Genomic DNA, 26,423 nt, shown 5'->3' with positions numbered 1-26,423 from the left:
CAGCCAGAAGTCGTGGTGCACGTTGGCACCAACGACATAGGTAGGAAGAGGGGTGGGGAGGTCATTCAGGAGCTCAGAAAGTTAGGCTGGAAGCTGAAAGCTAGGACAGACAGAGTCGTCATCTCTGGGTTGTTGCCGGTGCCACGTGACAGTGAGGCAAGGAATAGGGAGAGAGTGCAGTTGAACACGTGGCTGCAAGGATGGTGTAGGAGGGAGGGCTTCAGGTATTTGGACAATTGGACTGCATTCTGGGGAAGGTTGGACCTGTACAAGCAGGACGGGTTGCACCTGAACCAGAAGGGCACCAATATCCTGGGGGGTAGGTTTGCTAGCGCTCTTCGGGGGGGTTTAAACTAATTTGGCAGGGGGATGGGATCCGGGCTTGTAGTCCAGCAAGTAGGTTAGCTGTTTGTCAGGATGTCCAAGAATGTAGGGAGGCTGTGGAGAAGGTAGCACTGACAGGGAATACTTGTGGACACAGAGATGGGTTCAAGTGCGTATACTTCAACGCAAGGAGTATCAGAAATAAGGTCGGTGAACTTAAGGCGTGGATAGGTACCTGGGACTACGATGTTGTGGCCATCACGGAAACGTGGATAGAAGAGGGACAGGAATGGTTGTTGGAGGTTCCTGGTTACAGATGTTTCAGTAGGATTAGGGAGGGTGGTAAAAAAGGAGGGGGGGTGGCGTTGCTAATTAGAAATGGTATAACAGCTGCAGAAAGGCAGTTCGAGGGGGATCTGCCTTTAGAGGTAGTATGGGCTGAAGTCAGAAATAGGAAAGGTGCAGTCACCTTGTTGGGTGTTTACTATAGGCCCCCCAATAGCAGCAGAGATATGGAGAAACAGATAGGGAAACAGATTTTGGAAAGATGCAGAAGCCACAGGGTAGTAGTCATGGGCGATTTCAACTTCCCAAATATTAATTGGAAGCTCTTTAGATCAAGTAGATTGGATGGGGCGGTGTTTGTGCAGTGTGTCCAGGAAGCTTTTCTAACACAGTATGTAGATTGTCTGACCAGAGGGGAGGCCATTTTGGATTTGGTACTCGGTAATGAACCGGGACAAGTGATGGGTTTATTAGTGGGTGAACATTTTGGTGATGGTGACCACAATTCTGTGACTTTCACCTTGGTTATGGAGAGAGATAGGTGCGTGCAACAGGGCAGGTTTTACAATTGGGGGAAGGGTAAATACGATGCTGCAAGACAGGATCTGAGGAGCATAAGTTGGGAGCATAGGCTGTCGGGGAAGGATGTCGTGGAAATGTGGAACTTTTTCAAGGAACAGATACGACGTGTCCTTGATATGTATGTACCGGTCAGACAGGAAAGAAATGGTCGTGTGAGGAAACCTTGGTTGATGAGTGAGGTTGAATGTCTTGTAAAGAGGAAGAAGGAGGCTTACATAAGGTTGAGGAAACAGGGTTCAGACAGAGCAGTGGAGGGATACAGGATAGCCAGAAGGGACCTGAAGAAAGGGATTAGGAGAGCTAAGAGAGGGCATGAAAAATCTTTGGCAGATAGGATCAAGGATAACCCAAAGGCATTTTATGCGTATGTGAGAAACATGAGAATGACGAGAACGAGGGTAGGTCCAATCAAGGACAGTAGTGGGAGACTGTGTATTGAGTCGGAAGAGATAGGAGAGGTCTTGAATGAGTACTTTTCTTCAGTATTTACGAATGAGAGGAACCGTATTGTTGAAGAGGTGAGTGTGAAACGGACTGGTAAGCTAGAGGAGATACATGTTAGGAAGGAAGATGTGTTGGACATTTTGAACAACTTGAGGATAGACAAGTCCCCCGGGCCTGATGGGATATATCCTAGGATTATGTGGGAAACAAGAGAGGAAATTGCAGTACCGTTGGCAATGATCTTTTCATCTTCACTGTCAACGGGGGTGGTACCAGGGGACTGGAGAGTGGCGAATGTTGTGCCCCTGTTCAAAAAAGGGAATAGGGATAACCCCGGGAATTACAGGCCAGTTAATCTTACTTCGGTGGTCGGTAAAGTAATGGAAAGGGTACTGAGGGATAGGATTTATGAGTATCTGGAAAGGCACTGCTTGATTAGGGACAGCCAGCATGGATTTGTGAAGGGTCGGTCTTGCCTTACAAGTCTGATTTAATTCTTTGAGGAGGTGACCAAGCATGTGGATGAGGGTAGAGCAGTGGATGTAGTATACATGGATTTTAGTAAGGCATTTGATAAGGTTCACCATGGTAGGCTTATGCAGAAAGTCAGGAGGGGTGGGATAGATGGGAAATTTGGCCAAGTGGATAGAAAACTGGCTAACCGGTCGAAGTCAGAGAGTGGTGGTAGATGGTAAATATTCAGCCTGGAGCCCAGTTACAAGTGGAGTTCCGCAGGGATCAGTTCTGGGTCCTCTGCTGTTTGTAATTTTTATTAATGACTTGGATGAGGGAGTCGAAGGGTGGGTCAGTAAATTTGCAGATGATACGAAGATTGGTGGAGTTGTGGATAGTGAGGAGAGCTCTTGTCGGCTGCAAAGGGACTTGGATATGATGCAGAGCTGGGCTGAGGAGTGGCAGATGGAGTTCAACCCTGCCAAGTGTGAGGTTGTCCATTTTGGAAAGACAAGTAAGAATGCGGAATACAGGGTTAATAGTAGGGTTCTTAGTGAGGTGGAGGAACAGAGGGATCTTGGGGTCTATGTTCATAGGTCTTTGAAAGTTGCCACTCAGGTGGATAGAGCTTGTAAGAAGGCCTATGGTGTATTAGCGTTCATTAGCAGAGGGATTGAATTCAAGAGTCGTGAAGTGATGTTACAGCTGTACAGGACTTTGGTTAGGCCACAGTTGGAGTACTGTGTGCAGTTCTGGTCGCCTCACTTCAGGAAAGATGTGGAAGCTTTGGAGAGGGTGCAGAGAAGATTTACCAGGATGTTGCTTGGAATGGAGAATAGGTTGTATGAGGATAGGTTGAGAGTGCTAGGTCTTTTCTCATTGGAACGGCGAAGGATGAGGGGTGACTTGATAGAGGTGTATAAGATGATCAGAGGAATAGATAGAGTAGACAGTCAGAAACTTTTTCCCCGGGTACAACAGAGTGTTACAAGGGGACATAAATTTAAGGTGAAGGGTGGAAGGTATAGGGGAGATGTCAGGGGTGGGTTCTTTACCCAGAGAGTGGTGGGGGCATGGAATGCGCTGCCTGTGGGAGTGATAGAGTCAGAATCTTTGGTGACCTTTAAGCGGCAATTGGATAGGTACATGGATGGGTGCTTAAGCTAGGACAAATGTTCGGCACAACATCGTGGGCCGAAGGGCCTGTTCTGTGCTGTTTGTTCTATGTTCTATGAGTGAAGCACATAGTGTCAGAGATAACACACCAGTGTGGATAGAATATTGGTTGGCTAGTAGAAAACAGAGAGTTTATAAAAATGCATCCTTGTCTGATTGGCAGGATGTAAAGGGTAGATTCCTGTAGTGGTCTGTGCTGGGGTCTCAGCCTTTTACATGACACATCAATGACTCAAATAAGTGAAATGAAAGCATGGTAGGTAAATTCATAGATGACAGGTACATTGGGAAAGACAGTTGTAACTTTGCAGACTGATACAGCCTGAGTGAGTGAACAATGGTCTGGCAGATGGAATGCAGTGTGGGAAAATGTGAACTTGGTCACTTTGCCAGAAAGAATAACAATTTACATAAGCAATTACATAAACAGCTTAATGGTGAGGAATTCAGAGGTGTTCTAATGCATGAGTAACAAAAAGAGTCACCATGCAGGCACAGCAAGTCCCAAATGGGATTATGTTTCACTATGAGAAGAATTGAACAAAAATGTAAAGATGTTCTGCTTCAGTTACACAAAATATTAGTGAGACCACATCTCAGATACAGTCTGGGTCTCCTTATTTAAGGATGGATGGAAATGTAGTGGAAGAGGTTCAGAGGAGGCTGAGTAGATTAATAGCTGGAGTGAGCAGATCATAGATTCTCTACAGTGTGGAAGCAGGCCATTTGACCCATCGAGTCCACACCACCCCTCCAAAGAGCGTCCCACCCACTCCCAACACCCGCTACCTTGTAACCCTGCATTTCCCATGGCTAATCCCCCTAGCCTGCATATCCTTGGACACTATGAGCAATTTAGTGTGGCCAATCTATCTAAACTGCACAGCTTTAGACTGTGGGAGGAAACCAGAGCACCCAAAGGAAACCTATGCAGACACAGGGAGAATGTCCAAACTCCACACAATCACCCAAGGGTGGATTTGAACCTGGGACCCTGATGTGAGGGTTGTCTTATGGGGAAAAGTTGGACAAACTGCCACTGGAGTTTAGAAAAGTCAGGGGGGATTTGATTGAAGTGTATAAGATCCTGAATGGTCTTGACAAGTGAGTTGTGGAAAAGATATTTTCTTGTGTGGGTCAGCCCGGAACTAGGGGGCACTGTTTTAACCTTAGGTGCTGCCGAGTCAGGGCAGAGATGAAGAGAATACTTTTTCTCTCAGAGGGTTGAGCAACTTTGAAATTCTCTGCCTGAGAAAGCAATAGAGACAGAGGTCATTGAAAACCTTCAGACAGAAGTGGGTGAATTCTCATTAGACCAAGAATCAAAGGTTGTCAGGGATAAATGAGAGTGTAGAATTTAAAATACAAACACATCAGTCATAATCTCATCGATAGGGAGAGCAGGCTTGAGGGAACAAACTGCCAACTGATTTTGGGATGTGGGAGTTGCTAGCTGCTCCACATTTATTGCACGTCCCTAGTTGTCCCTTGAGAAGGTGGGGGTGAGCTGCCATCTTGAACCACTGCAGTCCATGTGCTGTGGGTTGACCCGCAATGCCCTTAGGGAGGGAATCCCAGGATTTTGACACAGTGACAGTGAAGGAACGGTGATATATTTCCAAGTCGTAATTCATATTCGTAATTTGTATGTTCATATGTTTCACAGGCTGACAATATCCCAAAGCTCTTTACAATTACTGAAGTGTTATTGCAGTGTAGAGAACTCAGCAGTCAATCAACAAGTTCCCTCGAGCTCCCTTGAAGATCAAGGTGATAATAACCAGATCATCTGTTTTGGATGATGTTGGTTCAGGGACAGGATACTGGCGAGACCTTCCCTCCTCTTCAAGAGGATGGCATACCTTCTCTTTGTACCCCTGGGCGGCACGGTGGCACAGTGGTTAGCACTGCTGCCTCACAGCGTCAGGGACCGGGTTCAATCCCTCCCTCGGGCAACTGTCTGTGTGGAGTCTGCACATTCTCCCAGTGTCCGCGTGGGTTTCCTCCGGGTGCTCCAGTTTCCTCCCACAGTCCAAAGATGTGCCAGTCAGGTGAATTGGCCATGCTAAATTGCCCGTAGTGTTAGGTGCATTTGTCAGGGGTGAATGTAGGGGAATGGGTGGGTTGCTCTTCGAAGGGTTGGTGTGGACTTGTTGGGCCGAAGGGCCTGTTTCCGCACTATAGGGAATCTAATCTACAAAAAAGATGAATAGCATTATACGGGGCACAGGTACGGTCGATAGAAAATCTTGTTTTCTTGATGTAGGTATCGTAGATTGAAGGTAAGGGGCAGAAGGTGTAGAGGAGATGTCAGGAAAACCTTTCCCACCCAGAAGGTGGTGGAATCTGGAACTCACCTTCTGTGAGGGTGGGAGAAGCAGAAACCCTCATCACATCAAAGAACCTGGGGCAGCCCATTGACCCAATGGTTAGCACTGCTGCCTCGCAGTGCCAGGGACCCAGGTTCAATTCCAGCCTCAACTGCGTACACTTTGCACGTTCTTCCCCAGTCTGCATGGGTTTCCTCCGGGTGATGTGGTTTCCTTCCACAGTCCAAAGATGTGCAGGTTAGGTTGACTGGCGATAGGAAATTGCCCATAATGTCCAGGGATGTGCTGGCTAGGTGGGTTAGCCATTGCAAATACAGGGATAGGATGCGTAGGAATGCACTTCAGAGGGTTGGTGTGGACTCAATGAGCTTCCACACTATAGGGATTCTACAATGTATTTTGATGTGCACTTGTGATTCCAAAGCTATAGCCAAGTACTAGAAAAGGGGAAGTGGTTTTACACTGCCATGACAGTGATGGGCTGAAGGGCCTTTCTTCTGTGCTATAGATCTCTCTGACTCTGTTTTAATTCTCATCCAAAAAAAATGACATCACCATCAGCACACCCTCAGTATCACACTGGGAATATCGGGGAAGGTTAAATTCTCAAGTGAGGCTTGAAGCTAAAACAAGCTGACGATGAGCTGAGAGTCCTGATGATCGCGCATTGCTACAATTAGCCCATTGTTGCTCTGTCATAGATGGACCTTGGTCTTTTCTCACCTTGTGATTCTACATTGTCTCTTTTTTTATCCATCCAAAGACCAGTCATCGAAACAGAAAATCATGGAGTGGTGACAGCACAGGAGGCGGTCGTTTGGCCCATTCCACCTGGGCTGGCCCTCTGGAAAAGCGGCCCTCCTACATTCCCCCAATAGACCTACAAATGTTTCCATTTCAGATAATTATCAAATTTTCTTTTGAAAACATGGATGGAATGTATCTACAGTGCACTCTCAGGCACAGCATTCCAGAATATGATCAGGGACTGCGTGAAAATCATTTTTTCCCCATATTGACTTTTTTGCCAATTACTCTAAATCAGGGTCCTCTCGTTATCATCGAGTCATACAGTCATACAGCTCAGAAACAGCCTCTTCTGTCCAACCCGTCCACACCAACCATAATTCCAAACTAAACTAGTCCCACCTGCCTGCGCTTGGCCCATATCCTACCAAACATTCCTTGTTCATGTGGTTATCCAAATGTCGTTAAAGTGTTGTAATTGTACCTGTATCCACCACTTCCTCTGGAAGTTCATTCCACACACAAACCACTCTCTGTGTAAAAAAAAACTTGCACCTCATGTCTTTTTTAAAATCTTTCTCATCTCACTTACAAAATACAACCCCTAATCTCAAAATACTCCACCCAATTCTTGAACCGTCCATTGACAGTTTCCCCATCCCCCAGACTCCCCTGGATTTTGAACACCTTGAAGGAATTTGCTCTCTTTGCCAGTGAAATATGTTGACATATTGGAAGTTCCTCAACTCAGGATCCATTCTCACATCTCCTTTCCGCACCATCTCCAGTGCCTTTGTGTCCTTCAGTGGCTGGTTGTCTAATTTCTCCCTGTCCCGCAGGATTTGACCGAGGATGAAAAACCCAACTGGTTCAAAGCTGAGGAAGAGGCGCTTATTGACCCCACCACTGAGGCAGGGAGACAACAGCAGACAGAAATGGTTGGCACACACCAGGAGTTCTCGGCTGACTCCTCCTGGAGTCCGAAGGGATCAGATTCACAGAGCACCAAGCAGGACAGTGATGTGGAAGTGGACGTTAATTGTGACAAAGTTGAAGATTTCAACAGTCCGTCACATATGGAGGAAACAGCGCCAACGAAATAAGTGACCACCCAGTGGAAAGCACAATGGATTCTAAATGCACTTTGCGTCTCCCCTACATTCCTTAGCCACTGTGAATCAGGTCAGAATTCGAGAAAAAGTGACTGTTTAATCTTGGATCAGTTGCTTGCCATGATGGTGAGGTAATTCAAGAGAGTTTCTTAGGTTTCAAGAAGCAAATGCCACCACAGTGATAATCACCTGCAGCTTTCGATCTGACCTTGTCAATGGGTCAGAGATGAAGGGGAAGTGGTAAGGATACTAATCTCAACAGCAGGAATAATGTCTCCCTTCCTGAAAATTAAGCAATGAATTTGGTCAGCCTCACCTTGTGTATCAGAGACCAACAGTCCCATTGTACAGCCTACACCTAATTTAGACTCAGACATAACTCAGTGCTTTCGGACTGCACTTCTCCTGACTTTGTATTTGATGGGGACAGTGTAGAGGGAGCTTCCCTCTGTATCCAACCCCATGCTGTCACTGTCCTGGAAGTGTTTGATGGGGACAGTGTAAAGGGAGCTTTCCTCTGTATCCAACCCCATGCTGTCCCTATCCTGGGAGTGTTTGATGGGGACAGTGTAATGAGAGCTTTACTCCATATCTAACCCTATGCTGTCCCTGTCCTGGGAGTGTTTGATGGGGACAGTGTAATGAGAGCTTTACTCCATATCTAACCCTATGCTGTCCCTGTCCTGGGAGTGTTTGATGGGGACAGTAGAGGGAGCTTTCCTCTGATTCTAACCCCGTGATGTCCCTGTCCTGGGAGTGTTTGATGGGGATGGTGTAGAGGGAGCTTTACTCTGTATCTAACCCCATGCTGTCCCTGTCCTGGGAATGTTTCATGGGGACAGTGTAGAGGAAGCTTTACTCTGTATCTAACCTTGTGCTGTCCCTGTCCTGGGAGTGTTAGATGGGGACAATGTAGAGGATGCTTTACTCCATATCTAACCCCATGCTGTCCCTGTCCTGGGAGGGTTTGATGGGGACAGTAGAGGGAGCTTTCCTCTGATTCTAACCCCGTGATGTCCCTGTCCTGGGAGTGTTTGATGGGGATGGTGTAGAGGGAGCTTTACTCTGTATCTAACCCCATGCTGTCCCTGTCCTGGGAATGTTTCATGGGGACAGTGTAGAGGAAGCTTTACTCTGTATCTAACCTTGTGCTGTCCCTGTCCTGGGAGTGTTAGATGGGGACAATGTAGAGGATGCTTTACTCCATATCTAACCCCATGCTGTCCCTGTCCTGGGAGGGTTTGATGGGGACAGTGTAGAGGGAGCTTTCCTCTGATTCTAACCCCGTGCTGTCCCTGTCCTGGGAGGGTTTGATGGGGACAAACAATTGCATAAAGTGTTGTAATAAAGTCTACTTGACGCCTCCACATGGAGTGAAAGTGGCTATGAAAACTCTCAGGTTGCTGTCGATAACACAGCTCGCTTGCCAATGTCCTTCAGGTAAAAATGAACTTGCTGATCTTACTTGGCTTGACTTGAGGTATAACCTGAGTCCCACATTGGTGTGGTTAACTTTTCGCTGCCCTCAGAATTGGCCCTGCTATTTTTGTTCAAATACATCAAACCACTGTAAAGATTAACGAGAGTATGTTGGTTGCAATAGTTAAAGGAGGCTGCCCACATTTACCTCAGGGTACCTGGAAGATTACAGAATCCCTCCAGTGTGGAATCAGGCCATTCAGCCCGTCGGCTCCACACCAACCATCCAAACAGCATCCCGGTCATACCCACACCCCTATCCTAGCCCTTCATTTCCCATGGCTAACACACCTAGCCTGCACACTATGGACAATTTAGCATCGCCCGTCCACCTAAACGGCACATCTGTGGATAGCAGGAGAAAACTGGAGCACCCGGAGGAAACCCACGCAGACACAGGGAGAATGTGCAAACTCCACACCGACAAACCGAATGTGCAAATTCCACTCCCGAGGGTGGAATTGAACCCGGGTCCCTGGGGCTGTGAGGCAGCCGTGCTAACTGCTGAGCCACTGTGCCTCCACAGTGACGAACAGAAAAAAATGTCACTGATGCTCAAATGTTGCAAATAAATAAAAATAAAAATGCTTGTAAGTAAACATAACTCACATATGACCATTTAACTCAGATAGCCCTTCCCCATTACCCACCTTTTGTTCTATTCATTCATGGGATGAGGGCCTCACTGACCAGGCCAGCATTATTGCCCATCCCTAAGTTAAGAATCACATGTAGACGAGACCAGGTAAGGATGGTAGCTTCATTCCCTCCAAGTCATTAATGAACCAGATGGGTTTTTCCAACAATCAGCAATGGGTTCTTGATCATCATTGAACTCTTAATTATAGATTTTTATTGAATTCATATTCCACCACTGGCCATGGTGGTGGAATTGAACCACGGTCCATGGATTAACAGTCTGGTGTTAATACAAGGCCATTGCCTCCCCCCTCATGTACATTTGTGTCTCATAGCAACGTGCCTTGACTACTGACTGCCAGTCACTGTCCAATCCCCTACCCTGATCCTCTACACTGTATTTTACTCACACTGCACCTTCTCAGTCTGTTGGTGCATGCACCATTTGCATGGAAAAGGATATCCAAGAGACAACTTACCCTCGGACCCTGAGGTTTAGGACAGCAAATGTCTTTCGTATCGACTCACTCTGTGCCAACCCCAAACCTGCCCACACTTCCGGGAAACCCCCTGATCATTAAAATATTGTAAATACTCTGACTTTCAGTTATCCTTTTCTATGTTCAGTGGATCTCACACCCGTCAGTGTTTCAGATTTCCATAAGGATGGAGATTACTCCCCGAGGCTTTGGTCAATGGCCTTGAAACAAATCAGGGAGAATTCCCATGGTTTCTGATCATTTGGAAACTATCAAAGATCCAATATGCTGTATTTCCAAATGATATTTGTATTTTCTAACTTGTTTTGTATATTTTGAAGAAATAAATGTATGATCTACAGACACCTCTGCTATTATTCCCAGTTTCCTTCATCTTTTTCGCTGTCTCCCCTAATACAAGTGACTATTGTCACACTGAGCAGCTCATTCAACCAGGAATACCATCACAGTCAAACCCAACTTTTAATATAATGGTCACACCTCCAAACACACATATCCACAATCACACTCACACACATACTCCCAGATGGACACACACATTCAGTCACAGACACACACACACGCACACACTCACAGACTCACAGATACATGCACATACATATGCACACACTCACAGATGCACACACATACACACGCATGCACTCACAGACACACACGCACTCTCACAGACGCACACATACACACGCACACACTCACAGACACACACACACATGAACTCACACATACACACACACATACGCACTCATTCACAGACACTCACAGACACACACATATACGCACTCACTCACACACACATGCACTTGCAGACACACAAGCACACAGACACACACATTTACACGAATACACAAATGCACACACACATGCAGTTACACACACAGGTGTACACACATGCAGTTACACACACACACTTCACTCTTACTGCTCGTGAAACATGGGTTTAAGATAATTGCTTTCACCTACTTATATTGATCTGTAAACCTTTTCTATTTAGCAAATATTGAATGCCAAAGAGAAATGCCAATGCCAGAACTAGGGTCTACAATGCAAGCTAATCGCCTGTGAATTGAAGAGAGACCCCTTCATCAAGGGAATGGTGAGATTGTGAAACCGACTGGCACAAACAGCTGAGGTGAATAACACGGATATATTTCAGAGGAAGCAAGATAAACACAGTGGAGGAATGGATGGAAGGAAATACTGATAGGTTGAGATGAAGCAGGATGGGAGGATACTTACATAGAGCTTAAATATCAGCAGCAGCTTGCTCGGTTGAATGGCTTGTTTCCATGATCAAAATACTTAGTAACCACGTATACATGAGCATTTAAATGTGAGTATGTGTGGGACAAAGTTCTTTATTTCTTTTCTTTCATGGGATGTGGGAATCACAGGCAAGGCCATGATTTATTGTCCATCCCCAACTCCCCTTGAACTGAGTACTTGTTACCCTTGAGAATACAGTTAAGAGTCAGCCAACAGGTTTTTACAACAATCAGTGATCATTCTGGTCTCCCTGCTATAGGAAGGATGTTGTGAAACTTGAAAGGGTTCAGAAAAGATTTACAAGGATGTTGCCAGGGTTGGAGGGTTTGAGGTATCTGGAGAGGCTCAACAGGCTGGGGCTGTTTTCCCTGGAGTGCTGGAGGCTGAGGGGTGACCTTATAGAGGTTTATAAAATCATGAGGGGCATGGATAGGATAAATAGACAAGGTATTTTCCTCGGGTGGGCGAGTCCAAAACTAAGGGGCACAGGTTTAAGGTGAGAGGGGAAAGATTTAAAAGGGACCTAAAGGGCAACTTTTTCACGCAGTCTGTGACTGAATGTTTTTGGAATGAGCTGCCAGAGGAAGTGGTGAAGGCTGGTACAATTACAACATTTACAAGGCATCTGGATGGGTAAATGAATAGGAAGGGTTTGGAGGGATATGGGTCAAATGCTGGCAAATGAGACTAGATTAATGTAGGACATCTAGTCAGCCTGGACATGTTGAACTGAAGGGTCTGTTTCCATATTGTACATCTCTATGATGTGTACTGCCAAAAATACAACACTACCTCCACTAGTCCCACTAATCTGAACCCTTGAATATTTTTACACTTTAAGTGCTCATCCAAGTTCCAAGGTTATGAGGTTTCCTGCCTCAGATCCCCTCCCAGGAGGTGCATTCCAGACCCCTATCACCCTCTGGTGAAAAAAACTTTTCCTCAAATCTCCTCTAAACATCCTGCCTTTCACTTTAAAATTATGTCCATTCGTCCTGACTTTTCAACTAAGGGGAATAGCTGCTTTCTATTCACTCTGTCCATGTGCCTCACAATCTTATACACCTCTGTCGGTCCACCCTCGACCTTAGCTGCTCCAAAGTAAAAAAGCCCAAACCTATCCAGAAACAAAAACCGAAATTGCTGGAAAAACCCAGCAGGTCTGGCAACATCTGTGAAGAGAAATCAGAGTTAATGTTTCGAGTCCCGTGACCTTTCCTCAGAATTTAGCCAGCCTCACTTCATCACTAAACCGCCCCATCTCAGACCACATTCTGGTGAGTCTCCTCTTACACCCCCCTCCAGTGCAATCACATCCTTCCTACAGTGCGGTGATCAGAACTGCACACAGCATTCCAACTGTGACCAAAAACCTGTACAGCTCCAACATAACCTCCCCGCTCTCCCAAAGTGCATCACCTCATATTTATCAAGGTTAAGTTCCATCTGCCACTGATCTGCCTATCTGATCAATCCTCCTGTACCTTAACACCTTCCTCCTCACTGTCACCCGGCTAATCTTTGTGTCATCTGTAAACTTGCTTATCATCTCCCCTCATATCCTCATGCCCATCTTTCCTGAAGATCACAAACAGTAAGGGAGCCAGCACTGACCCCTGTGGTACACCACTCAACACCGGGTTCCAGGCATACAAACAGCCTTGCACCACCACTCTCTGTCTCCCGGCACTAAGCCAATTTTGGATCCACCTTGCCACATCACCCTGGATCCCATGTGCTTTTACTTTCAAAGACCTTGCTGAAATCCATATAAACTCCATCGACTGCCCTACCAACATCCAAATACTTGGTCACCTCCTCAAAAAACTTCCACCGGATTTGTTAGGCATCTCTCTGCCAAAGCCTTGCTGACTATTCCTGATCAAACCTTTAAATGGAGATTAATGCTCTCCTTCACTATTTTCTCTAATATCTTCCCTCCCACTGATTTGACACTCACGAGTCTGTAGTTCCCTCGTCTATCCCTCTCATGATTTAGGTAAAGTGGAACCACATGAGCTGTCCTCCAGTCCTCCAGCACCTCCCTGTGGCCAGGGAGGAATTAGAAAGTTGGGTCAGAGCCCCTGTAATTTATTCCCTCTTAGCCCTAGTGTACAACTCATCCAGGCCTGGGCATTTTGTCCATTTATAAATCTGACAAAACCTCCAACACCTCCTTGCATCTCATATCAATCTGCTCATGAACTTTGCAGTCCAATCCCTCAAATTCTGTACTTGCAGAATTTTCCCAAGTAAAGACAGGTCTTAAATATTTAGTTATCACTCTAACAATGTCCTCTGCTTTCACATACAGGTTGCCCCCTTAGTCCCTAATGGGCCCTACTCTTTCCCTTGTTATCCCCTTCCTCGTGATATACTTAGAGATTCTCTCTAACCTAGTCTGCCAGCCCCTTCTCATGCCCCTTCTTTGCACTCGCCCTCTGCAGTCCTCCACAGCCTCTGGTTTTTTGCTGTATTTCTAATCGTAATGTGTCTCTCTTTCCCTTTTTATCCAGTTCTGCAGGCACAGAGTACAGAATACAATCAGGAGCTCTGCAGGCCATCCCACCATTTCATACCTTCACCACTTCTTTCTGTACACCTCGACCAGCCCAGTTGTTCACTTTTTCAGGCAGCCTAGTACCAGCTGGGATTTAGCTGGCACATAATCTTACCTGTAAAATCTCACAATTGTCAACTGAAGTCCTCAAACTTAAAGGCCACAATCCAACACACACTTACATTCAGTACTGAAAGAACACTGCACTGTCGGCGGGTCAATGTGAGAGAGTGCTGCACTATCGAAAGGTTAGTACTGAGGGAGTGCTGCAATGTCAGCAGGTCAGCACTGAGGGAGTGCGGCACTGTCAGAAGGTTATTACTGAGGGAGTGTGCACTGTTAGAGGGTCATTACTGAGGGAGTGTGTACTGTTAGAGGGTCATTACTGAGGGAGTGCTGCACTGTCAGAGGGTCATTACTGAGTGAGTGCCGCACTGTCAGAGGGTCATTACTGAGGGAGTGTGCACTGTTAGAGGGTCAGTACTGAGGGAGTGTACACTGTCAGAGGGTCATTACTGAGGGAGTGTGTACTGTTAGAGGGTCATTACTGAGGGAGTGCTGCACTGTCAGAGGGTCATTACTGAGTGAGTGCCGCACTGTCAGAGGGTCATTACTGAGGGAGTGTGCACTGTTAGAGGGTCAGTACTGAGGGAGTGTGCACTGTCAGAGGGTCAGTAATGAGGGAGTGCCGCACTGTCAGAGGGTCATTACTGAGGGAGTGTGCATTGTCAGAGGGTCATTACTGAGGGAGTGTGCACTGTCAGAGGGTCATTACTGAGGGAGTGTGCACTGTTAGAGGGTCATTACTGAGGGAGTGCTGCACTGTCAGAGGGTCATTACTGAGGGAGTGCCGCACTGTCAGAGGGTCATTACTGAGGGAGTGTGCACTGTTAGAGGGTCAGTATTGAGGGAGTGTGCACTGTCAGAGGGTCAGTACTGAGGAAGTGCCGCACTGTCAGAGGGTCGTTACTGAGGGAGTGCCACACTATCAGAGGGTCAGTACTGAGAGAGTGCTGCACTGTCAGAGGGTCAGTACTGAGGGAGTGCCGCACTGTCGGAGGGTCAGTATTGAGGGAGTGCCACACTGTCAGAGGATCAGTACTGAAGGAGTGCCACACTGTCGGAGAGTCCATACTGAGGGAGTGCCGCACTGTCAGAGAGTCAGCACTGAGGGAGTGCCACACTGTCGGAGGGTCAGTACTGAAGGAGTGCCACACTGCTGGAGGGTCAGTACTGAGGGAGTGCCACACTGTCAGAGGGTCAGTACTAAAGGAGTGCCACACTGTTAGAGAGTCAGTACTGAGGGAGTGCCACACTGTCAGAGGGTCAGTGCTGAGGGAATGCCAAACTGTTACTGAGGGAGTGCCGCACTGTTGGAGAGTCAGTACTGAGGGAGTGCTGCACTGTCAGAGGGTCAATACTGAGGGAACGCCACACTGTTAGAGGGTCGGTACTGAGGGACTGTGCACTATTGGAGGGTCAGTACTGAGGGAATGTAGGAAAGTCAGAGAGGCATGTCCTCCTAGAATCCCTACAATGAGGAACCAGGTCAGTCAGCCCATTGAGTTCACACCAGCCCTCTGAAGAGCAGTGTCCCTTTGGTATTAATGACAGAGAGGTTGTGAGCCCTGCCTATTAGCCCAGGCTAGGTTAGCTTACGTGAGCGTCCGAAGCTGCTTGGTCACACGTAGTGACGGAGGGGAGAGTGTGTGTGTATGTGTGTGTGGGCAGGTCTGGGATCTGATGTCAGAGGAAGTCAGTGCGGGAGGATGGCTGCAGGGCGGAGAGACGCGGCTGACCTGGGCAGGAGCCTGTGTATCATCACGGGGGCGTCCCGGGGGCTGGGCTGGGCGCTGTCCATGGTGCTAGCCCCCCGGCTGATGCCGGGCTCCCACCTGGTGCTGGTGGCCAGGTCCGGGGAGCGCCTGCAGCAGCTGGAGGCTCGGCTGCTGGAGGAGAGCCCGGGGAGGGGTGGCCAAGTCCGTCTGAGCCGAGTTGAAGCAGACCTGAGCCGGGAAGAGGGTTTGCAGCGTGTCCTGAACACGGTGATCAGCACAGAGGGAGCCGCTCCGGACAGACTGCTGCTCATTAACAACGCGGGTGAGGACACATTACACCCCAACCTCCACTCTCCCCCCCCCCGCCCCCCACCCAGGAACTCTGACCAAACACAACACAAATGGCATTGAACTCTCTTCCTGAATGTGAGATAAGGCAGAACCACTGGGTGGCGACAACATATTGCTACAGCTCACTCAGTTGTCCAGTTCAACCAACAGTGGCCCCCAAGTGCTGTTGTGGTACAGTGGTAGCGTCCCCTACTTCACAGCCAGGAGGACTGGGTCCAGGTTTCAGATGCATTTCTCCACAGGTTGCTTGGATTAGAGGAGGCAGGGTGGTTAGCACTCCTGCTTCACAGCACCAGGGAGCCGGGTTCGATTCCACCCTTGGGCGACTGTGTGGAGTTTGCACATTCTCTTCATGGGGTTTCCTTTGGGTGCTCTGATTTCCTCCATCAATTCCAAACATGCGCATGCTGGGTGCACCAGCCATGGGGAGCATGGAATAACAAGGGGCTGTGTGGGATGCTCTTCAGAGTTTGCCTTGGTGGGCCAAATAGCTGGCTTCCACACTGTAAGAGTCCTCAGAGTGATATCTGTTAATGACCCAAAGAATCTGCCACATTCTCCTATCAGAGAAGGCACTTATGGGTATCACCAGCAGTGCGATAAATTTATATATTACTGTGAGACAGGTTTACATAAGTCATAGAGTCATCGTGATGTACGGCACGGAAACAGACCCTTCGGTCCAACTCGTCCATGCCGACCAGATATCCCAACCTAATGTAGTCCCACCTGTCACCAGCTGGCCTAGATCCCTCTAAACCCTTCCTGTTCATATACCCATGCAGATGCCTTTTAAATGTTGCAATTGTACCAGCCTCCACCACTTCCTCTGACAGCTCATTCCATACTCGCATCACCCTCTGTGTGAAAACATTGCCTTTAAGGTCCCTTTATATCTTTCCCTTCTCACCCTAAACCTATGCACTCTAGTTCTGGACTCCCTCACCCCACGGAAAAGCCTGTCTATCCTATTCATGCCCCTCATGATTTTATAAACCTCTATAAGGTCACCCCTCAGCCTCCGACGCTCCAGGGAAAATGGCTCCAGCCAATTCAGCCTCTCCCTATAGCTCAAATCCTCCAACCCTGTAAATCCTTGTAACATCCTTGTAAATCTTTGTTCAGCAACACACCCCAGGGACCTTACCATTAAATGTATAAGTCCTGCTAAGATTTGCTTTCCCAAAATGCAGCACCTCGCATTTAGCTGAATTAAATTCCATCTGCCACTCCTCAGCCCATTGGCCCATTTGATGAAGATCCCATTGTAATCTGGGGTAACCTTCTTCGCTGTCCAATTTTGGTGTCATCTGAAAACTTACTAACTATACCTTCTATATTAACATCCAAAACATTTATTTCAATGATGAAAAATAGTGGACCCAGCACTGGTCCTTGTGGCACTCCACTGGTCACAGGCCTCCAGTCTGAAAAACAACCCTCCACCACCGCTCTCTGTCTTCTACCTTTGAGCCAGTTCTGTAACCAACTGGCTAGCTGTCTCTGTATTCCACGAGATCTAACCTTGCTAATCAATCTCCCATGGGAAACCATGTTGAATGCCTTACTGAAGTCCATACAGATCACGTCCACTGCTATGTCCTCATTAATCCTCTTTGTTACTTTTTCAAAAAATTCAATCAAATTTGTGAGACATGATTTCCCACGCACAAAGTCATGTTGACTATCCCTAATCAGTTCTTACCTTTCCAAATACATGTACATCCAGTCCCTCAGGATTCCCTGCAACAACTTGCCCACCACCGACGTCAGGCTCACTTGTCTATAGTTCCCTGACTTGTCCTTACCACCTTTCTTAAACAGTGGCACCACGTGAGCCAACCTCCAGTCTTAATCCAAGGTGGAGGATGGGAAAGATTTCTGGCTGTAACAGGCTGCTCCTTTTTTGAGGTATTTTAGGTGTTGGAGGTGATTTCCTTGAATTCCCTGAGCATTATATGCTGTTGCAATTGTTTTGAATTCATTGGTCTCTCACATTTATGTATTACAACCTGACAAGTACAGTGAACAGTGACTTGCTTTTTTAAAAAAAATCATTTACAGGATGAGAGTATTGCTAACTAGGCCAGCATTTATTGTCCATCCCTAATTACCCAGAGGACAGATAAGAGTCAACCACATTGTTGTGGGTCTGGAGTCACATGTCTGCCAGACCAAGTAAGGATGGCAGATTTCTATCTCAGTGAACCAAAGAGTTTTTCCTGACCATCAACGTGGTCATCAATCGAAACTTCTTCTGTTTTTTTGTAGCCAGAAATGTTATCACGCACAGCTAAGTGACCTCCCACCACTAAAATCACCATGACTTTGTCTATTTTTGGAAACTACTAACCACCACCAGTAATCAGCCAATATCATTAAGATTCTTAATCCCAGATTTTTATTATATTCAAATTCTAACTTCAGTCAAAGTGGGATTTGAGCCCAGGATCACAGAACATTATCTGGTCTCTCAAGTAATAGTCTAGCAATTATGCCATGGGGCCGTTTGCTAAATGTCAATATCTCGCTTAAAATATGGTCTGCAGCTGGCATTTAATTTGTATTTACTGAGTTAAGAATTAAAATAAGATTAGCAAGTAAAATAAGCTTCTTCTAGCCTTAAGCTAAACATGCTGTGTGAGAGAGTTGCTGATTAATTGGTTAAACAGGTTGAGTCTAGTCTTTTTTCACTGTCGCAACAGAGCGTTTCAGTGCAAGAGCATCTGTGCAGCTTGCAAGCAGAGTACAGATTTCTAGCACAGTGAGAACATGAACAATAAGCTGGAGTAAGCCTTTCAGCTCCTCGAGTCAAGAGTGTGGTGCTGGAAAAGCACAGCAGGTCAGGCAGCATCCGAGGGACAGGAGAATCCTGATGAAGGGCCCATGCCCGAAACATTGATTCTCCTGCTCATCAGATGCTGCCTGAGCTGCTGTGCTTTTCCAGCACCACACTCTCGACTCTGATCTCCAGCATCTGTAGTCCCTGGAGCCTGCTCCACCATTCAATACGATCGTGGTTGATCTCACCTCGGCCTCAACTCCACTTTCCTGTCTGCTTTCCTTAACCCTTCAACCCATTACCATAAAAATCTCCTCCTTAAACTTATTCAGTGTCTACCGCATGCTGGGGTTGTGAATTCCACAGATTCACGACCCTTTGAGAAAAGGGCGGCACGGTGGCTCAGTGGTTAGTACTGCTGCCTCACAGCGCCAGGGACCTGGGTTCAACTCCACTCTCAGATGACTGTCTGTTTGGAGTTTGCACATTCTCCCCGTGTCTGCGTGGGTTTCCTCCCACAGTCCAAAGACATTAGGTAGATTGGCTATGCTAAATTGTGTATAGTGTGCAGGCTAGGTGTATTAGCTGTGGGAAATGCAGGATTACAGAGATTGAGTAGGGGGATGCTCTTCAGAGGGTCGGTGTGGACTGGTTGGGCCGAATGGCCTGTTTCCACACTGTAGGTATTCTACAAAAAAAAGTAACTCCTCCTAATTGGTTTTAAATCTGCCACCCCTTATCCTAAACCTCATTCTGGATTGCCCCTCAAAGGGAAAGACTCTCTCTCTATTTTGTCAATCCCCTTTCACATCTTACATCCTTCAATCAGATCTCTTCTCCTTTTTCCACACTCCACAGAGTTTAACATAGAACATAGAACAGTACAGCACAGAACAGGCCCTTCAGCCCACGATTTTGTGCCGACCATTGATTCTCATGTAAAGTAAACCTAATGTACGAACCCTCAAATTTCTGTGACCATATGCATGTCCAGCAGTCTCTTAAATATTCCCAATGACCTCGCTTCCATAACTGCTGCTGGCAACGCATTCCATGCTCTCACAACTCTCTGCGTAAAGAACCCTCTGACATCCCCTCTATACTTTCCACCAAACAGTTTAAACCCACGTGTTAACAATTTCTGCCCTGGGAAAAAGTCTCTTGCTATCAACTCGATCTATGCCTCTCATTGTCTTGTACACCTCAATTAGGTCCCCTCTCTTCCTTCTTTTTTCCAATGAAAAAAGTCCGAACTCAGTCAACCTTTCTTTATAAGATAAGCCCTCCATTCCAGGCAGCATCCTGGTAAACCTCCTCTGAACCCTCTCCAAAGCATCCACATCTTTCCTATAATAGGGCGACCAGAAATGGACGCAGTATTCCAATTGCGGTCTAACCAAAGTTTTATAGAGCTGCAACAAGATCTCACGGCTCTTAAACTCAATCCCCCTGTTAATGAAAGCCAAAACACCATATGCTTTCTTAACAACCCTGTCCACTTGGGTGGCCATTTTAAGGGATCTATGTACCTGCACACGAAGATCCCTCTGTTCCTCCATACTGCCAAGAATCCTGTCTTTAATCCTGTACTCAACTTTCAAGTTCGACCTTCCAAAATGCATCACTTCGCATTTATCCAGGTTGAACTCCATCTCCACCTCTCAGCCCATCTCTGCATCCTGTCAATGTCCCGCTGCAGCCTACAACAGCCCTCTATACTGTCAACGACAACTCCAACCTTTGTGTCGTTTGCAAACTTGCTAACCCATCCCTCAATCTCCTCATCCAAGTCATTAATAAAAATTACAAAGAGTAGAGGCCTAAGAACAGCCCCCTGTGGAACACCACTCACCACTGACTTCCAGGCAGAATACTTTCCTTCCACTACCACTTGCTGTCTTCTGTCAACCAGCCAATTCTGTATCCAGACAGCTAAATTTCCCTGTATCCCGTTCCTCCTGACCTTCTGAACAAGCCTACCATGGGGAACCTTATCAAATGCTGAACGGACTTGCTGAAGTCCATATACACCACATCCTCAACCCTCATCAACTTGTCTAGTAACATCCTCAAAGAATTCAATAAGATTGGTGAGGCATGATCTCCCCCTCACAAAGCCATGCTGACTGCATTTAATCAAGCCATGCTCTTCCAGATGGTCATAAATCCTATCCCTCAGAATCCTTTCTCACACCTTGCAGACGACAGACGTGAGACTGACTGGTCTGTAATTGCCGGGGATTTCCCTATTTCCTTTCTTGAAGAGAGGAATTACATTTGCCTCCCTCCAGTCCTCAGGTACGACTCCAGTGGAGAGCGAGAATGCAAAGATCTTCGCAAGTGGCGAAGCAATCACATTTCTCGCTTCCCAAAGCAGTCGAGGACAAATCTGGTCAACCTTGGACAAATCTGGCGACTTGTCAATCTTGATGTTTGTCAAAATTTTCAGCACATCAGCTTCCTCAATCTCTATCTGTTCCAGCATGCTTACCTGCTCCTCAAAGGTTTCATTCACTACAAGGTCCTTTTCTTTAGTAAAGACAGAAGCAAAAAACTCATTTAGGACTTCCCCTACCTCCTCAGACTCTATACCCAAGTTCCCTATGCTATCCCTGATCGGCCCTACTCTTTCTTTGATCATTCTCTTATTCCTCACATATGTGTAAAATGCCTTTGGATTCTCCCCAATCCTTCCTGCCAAGCCTTTTTCATGCCCCCTCCTGGTTCTCCTCAGACCATTTTTGAGCTCCTTCCTCGCCTGCCTGTAATCCTCTAGAGCTGAGCTTGACCCTAGCTACCTCCACCTTATGTAAGCTGCCTTCTTTCTTTTGACGAGAAGCTCCTCCGCTCTCGTCATCCAAGGTTCCTTTATTTTACCACTTCTTGCCTGTCTCAGAGGGACATATTTATTCATCACTTGCAACAACTGTTCCTTAAACAGTTTCCACATGTCTCTCATGCTCTTTCCATGGAACAATTGCTCCCAGTCCATGCTTCCCAACTCACGTCTGATAGCATCATAGTTTCCTTTTGCCCAATTAAATATCCTCCCATTGTGCCTGCTTCTCTCCTTCTCCATAGCTATGTAGAATGTGAGGCAGTTGTGGTCACTATCACCAAAATGCTCTCCCACTGCAAGATCTGACACCTGCCCCAGCTCATTCCGAGCACCAAATCCAAAATGGCCTCTCCCCTCATTGGCCTGTCAACGTACTGAGTTAGGAAACCCTCCTGAACACACCTTACAAAAACAGGTCCTTCCAAACCATCTGCTCGAAGGTGGTTCCAATCAATATTGGGAAAGTTAAAGTCACCCATTGCAACAACTCTACTACATTCACACTTTTCCAAAATCTGCCGACCTATACTTTCTTCAATCTCCCTGCTGCTATTGGGGGGCCTGTAGTAAACCACTAATGAGGTGACTGCTCCCTTACTGTTCCTAATTTCCACCCATACTGACTCGGTAGGTAACCATTGTTACCTCAACAATGGTAACTTCTGCAGCTGTGATACCCTCTCTGATTAGCAATGCTCCACCCCCTCCTCTTTCTCCCCCCTCCCTATTCTTTTTAACTGTTCTAAACCCTATAACATCCAGCAACCATTCCTGCCCCTGAGAAACCCACATCTCTGTTATGGCCACAACATCGTAGCACCAGGTACTGATCCATGCTCTAAGCTCATCACTTTTATTCCTGATACTCTTTGCATTAAGTTTGAGCCAACTTTTCTGTCTCTCTTGATAAGACAAACGCTTTCATCTCTGGAATTAATGTAGTGAACCTTCTTTAAACTGCCTCAAATGAAATTCCATCCTTCCTCAAGTAAGGGTAAGTGGTGCTCCAAGTGCAGTCTCACCATGCACTGTTGCAATCTTGCAACAACACTTCCCTGCTGTCATATTTGATTCCTTTAGCAACAAATGCCAAAATTCTATTAGCCTTCCTTAATGCAAGCTGCTGGACCCAAGGCTATGACTGAGCTCCCACTGCTGCCTGAGAAATTGGTGAAGCGTGCGGTAATTGCTTGGTTGGTGGGCGAGGGGGCGGTGCCTTTGTGTCCCCCTACTGGTCACCATCTTGTACTTGGCTCCTATTTCACTGCAATAGAAAGGACTGGTTGGTTAGTAACTGGTAACGGTTTTACTTTTAATAATGATTTGGAGATGCCGGTGTTGGACTGGGGAGAAAAAATTTAAAAACACACAACACCAGGTTATAGTCCAACAGGTTTATTTGGAAGCACTAGCTTTCAGAGCGCCACTCCTTCATCAGGTGGTCATCACTTCAGTGTCAGCGTGTACAAGGGGGCATAACTACAAATTGAGGGGTGATAGATTTAAGGCAGATGTCAGAGGCAGGTTCTTTACGCAGAGAGTGGTAAGGGCATGGAATGCCCTACCTGCTAATGTAGTTAACTCAGCCACATTAGGGAGAATTAAACATTCCTTAGATAAGCACATGGATGATGATGGGGTAGTGTAGGGGACGAGCTGAGAATAGTTCACAGGTCGGTGTAACATCGAGGGCCGAAGGGCCCGTTCTGCACTGTACTGTTCTATGTTCTACATTCTATGAAAGGGTCAGGAATCTAACTTCAGGGACAGCAGAAAAGGGGACAACTATGAGAAGGGGGACAGTCAATGCATGACTGAAATGTGCACAGGATATGAAACAAGGTAAATGAGCTTATAGCACAGATTGAAATCGGCAGCTACAATGCTGTGGGTATCACAGAGAAATGGCTGCAAGGAGATCAGGGCTGGGAACTAAATATCCAAGGATACACATTCTACCAAAAAGACAGGCAGATGGACAGAGGGCAAGGCTGACCTTGTTAGTAAGGAATGAAATTCAATCAATAGCAAGAAGTGTTATTTAATAATGATTTGGTAAATAGTGCGGCCCAGGTAAATAGTGCGGTGAGGAAGGCATATGGCGTACTGGCTTTTATTGGTAGAGGAATTGAGTTCCGGAGTCCTGAGGTCATGATGCAGTTGTATAAGACTCTGGTACGGCCGCATCTGGAATATTGTGTGCAGTTTTGGTCGCCATACTATAGGAAGGATGTGGAGGCATTGGAACGGGTGCAGAGGAGGTTTACCAGGATGTTGCCTGGTATGGAAGGAAAATCGTATGAGGAAAGACTGAGGCACTTGGGGCTGTTTTCACTAGAGAAAAGAAGGTTTAGGGGTGACTTGATTGAGGTGTACAAGATGATTAGGGGGTTAGATAGGGTAGACAGTATGAACCTTTTCCCGCGTATTGAGTCGGGTATTACAAGGGGGCATAGCTTTAAATTAAGGGGGGGTAGATATAGGACTGATGTTAGGGGTAGGTTCTTCACTCAGCGAGTCGTTAGTTCATGGAATGCCCTGCCAGTAACAGTGGTGGACTCTCCCTCTTTATGGGCATTTAAGAGGGCATTGGATAGGTATATGGAGGATAGTGGGTTAGTGTAGTTTAGGTGGGCTTGGATCGGCGCAACATCGAGGGCCCAAGGGCCTGTACTGCGCTGTATTCTTCTATGTTCTATGTTCTATATGTGTTATCGAATCTGTGTTGGTAGAATTGAGGAACTGCAAAGAGAATAAGTAATTGATGAGAGTTGTACACAGACCTCCTAGCAGTAGTCAGGATGTGGAGAAGAAAATAAATCAAGAGATAGAAAGGGCATTTAAGATGGGCAATATTACAAGATGGGAGATTTCAGTGTGCAGGTGGACTGAGGAAGTCAAGAAAAGGAATATGTGGAATGTCCACAAAATGTTTCTTTTTGGAGCAACATTTGGTGGAACCCATTAAGGAACAAGGCAAAAGTGAGGACTGCAGATGCTGGAAATCAGAGTCTACATCAGAGTGGTGCTGGAAAAGCACAGCAGGTCAGGCAGCATCTGAGGAGCAGAAAATCAAGGTTTCGGGCAAAAGTCCTTCATCAGGAATGGAGGCAGGGAGCCTCCAGGGTGGAGAGATAAATGGGGCTGGGGGGGGGGGGTGGGGGGGGGGGGGGCTGGGGAGAAAGTGTACAATAGGTGGATGGGGGTGGGGATGGAGGTGATAGGTCAGAGAGGATGGTGGAGCGGATAGGTGGAAAGGGAGATTGGCAGGTAGGACAGGTCATGAGGACAGTGCTGAGCTGAAAGCAAGGGCAGGTTGTGTCTCACAAATCTTATTGAGTTTTTTGAGAAGGTGACCAAGCATGTAGATGAGGGTAGGGCAGTTGACGTGTTATACATGGACTTCAGTAAAGCCTTTGATAAGGTTCCACATGGTAGGCTGTTGGAGAAAGTACAGAGGCATGGGATTGAGGGTGATTTAGCAGTTTGGATTAGAAGCTGGCTTTCTGAAAGGAGGCAGCGAGTGGTGGTTGATGGAAAATATTCAGTCTGGAGTCCGGTTACTATTGGTGTGCCACAAGGGTCTGTTTTGGGACCACTGCTGTTTGTCATTTTTATAAATGACTTAGACACAGGCATAGGTGGATGGATTAGTAAATTTGCAGATGACACTAAAGTCGGTGGAGTAATAGACAGTGTGGAAGAATGTTACAGGTTGCAGGGGGGACTTGGATAAACTGCAGAATTGGGCTGAGAGGTGGCAAATGGAGTTCAATGCAGCTAAATGTGAGGTGATGCACTTTGGGAAGAATAACAGGAAGGCAGAATACTGGATCAATGGAAAGATTCTTAGTAGTGTGGATGTGCAGATGAATCTTGGAGTCCATGTACATAGATCCCTGAAAGTTGCCACCCAGGTGGATAGTGCTGTTAAGAAGGCATACAGTGTGTTAGATTTCATTGGTAGAGGGATTGAGTTCCGGAGCCGCAATATCATGCTGCAGCTATACAAAATGCTGGTGCGGCCACACTTGGAATATTATATACGGTTCTGGTCCCCGTATTTTGGGAAGGATGTGGAAGCATTGGAAAATATGCAGAGGAGATTTACCAGGATGTTGCCTGGTGTGGAGGGAAGGTCTTATGAAGAAAGGCTGAGAGACTTGGGTCTGTTCTCATTGGAAAGAAGAAGGCTAAGGGGGGGATTTGATAGAGACATACAAGATGATCAGAGGATTAGATAGGGTAGATAGTGAAAGTCTTTTTCCTAGGATGATTACTTCAGCGTGTACAAGGGGGCATAACTACAAATTGAGGGGTGATAGATTTAAGACAGATGTCAGAGGCAGGTTCTTTACGCAGAAAGTGGTAAGGGTGTGGAATGCACTACCTGCTAATGTAGGTAACTCAGCCACATTAGGGAGATTTAAACAATCCTTGGATAAGCACATGGATGATTTTGGGATAGTGTAGGGGGATGAGTTGAGATGAGTATACAGGTCAGTGCAACATCGAGGGCCAAAGGGCCTGTTCTGTGCTGTATTGTTCTATTTTCTAACTGGGATAAGGTGGGGGAGGGGAAATGAGGAAACTGGTGAAGTCCACATTGATGCCCTGGGGTTGAAGTGTTCCGAGGCAGAAGATGAGGCGTTCTTCCTCCAGACTTCGGGTGGTGAGGGAACGGCAGTGAAGGAGGCCCAGGACCTCCATGTCCTTGGCAGAGTGGGAGGGGGAGTTGAAATGTTGGGCCATGGGGCGGTGTGGTTGATTGGTGCGGGT

The 26,423-nt window shown here is 46.7% G+C and overlaps 2 protein-coding genes across 2 annotated transcripts in view; both read left to right on the top strand.

The window, feature by feature from the left end:
• Window positions 1–10,421, top strand: part of LOC122555170 (hematopoietically-expressed homeobox protein hhex-like) — a 99,407-nt gene extending 88,986 nt beyond the window's left edge. The window contains exon 4 of the mRNA XM_087991953.1: window positions 7,181–10,421. Coding sequence (XP_087848079.1) covers window positions 7,181–7,444 — 264 coding nt within the window. The 3' untranslated portion in view covers window positions 7,445–10,421. The remainder of the gene's footprint in view (window positions 1–7,180) is intronic.
• A 5,242-nt stretch (window positions 10,422–15,663) lies between these two features.
• The window catches only part of LOC122554146 (sepiapterin reductase-like), a 35,815-nt gene continuing 25,055 nt past the window's right edge, over window positions 15,664–26,423 (top strand). The window contains exon 1 of the mRNA XM_087991950.1: window positions 15,664–15,994. Coding sequence (XP_087848076.1) covers window positions 15,664–15,994 — 331 coding nt within the window. The remainder of the gene's footprint in view (window positions 15,995–26,423) is intronic.

The sequence above is a fragment of the Chiloscyllium plagiosum genome, unplaced genomic scaffold (assembly GCF_037043375.1).
Source record: "Chiloscyllium plagiosum isolate Xiang-an unplaced genomic scaffold, Cpla_swu_hap1 HiC_scaffold_1, whole genome shotgun sequence".
NCBI classification, from domain to species: domain Eukaryota; kingdom Metazoa; phylum Chordata; class Chondrichthyes; order Orectolobiformes; family Hemiscylliidae; genus Chiloscyllium; species Chiloscyllium plagiosum.
Note: the sequence above shows the minus strand (reverse complement) of the source record. Positions and strands in the feature narration are given on the sequence as shown.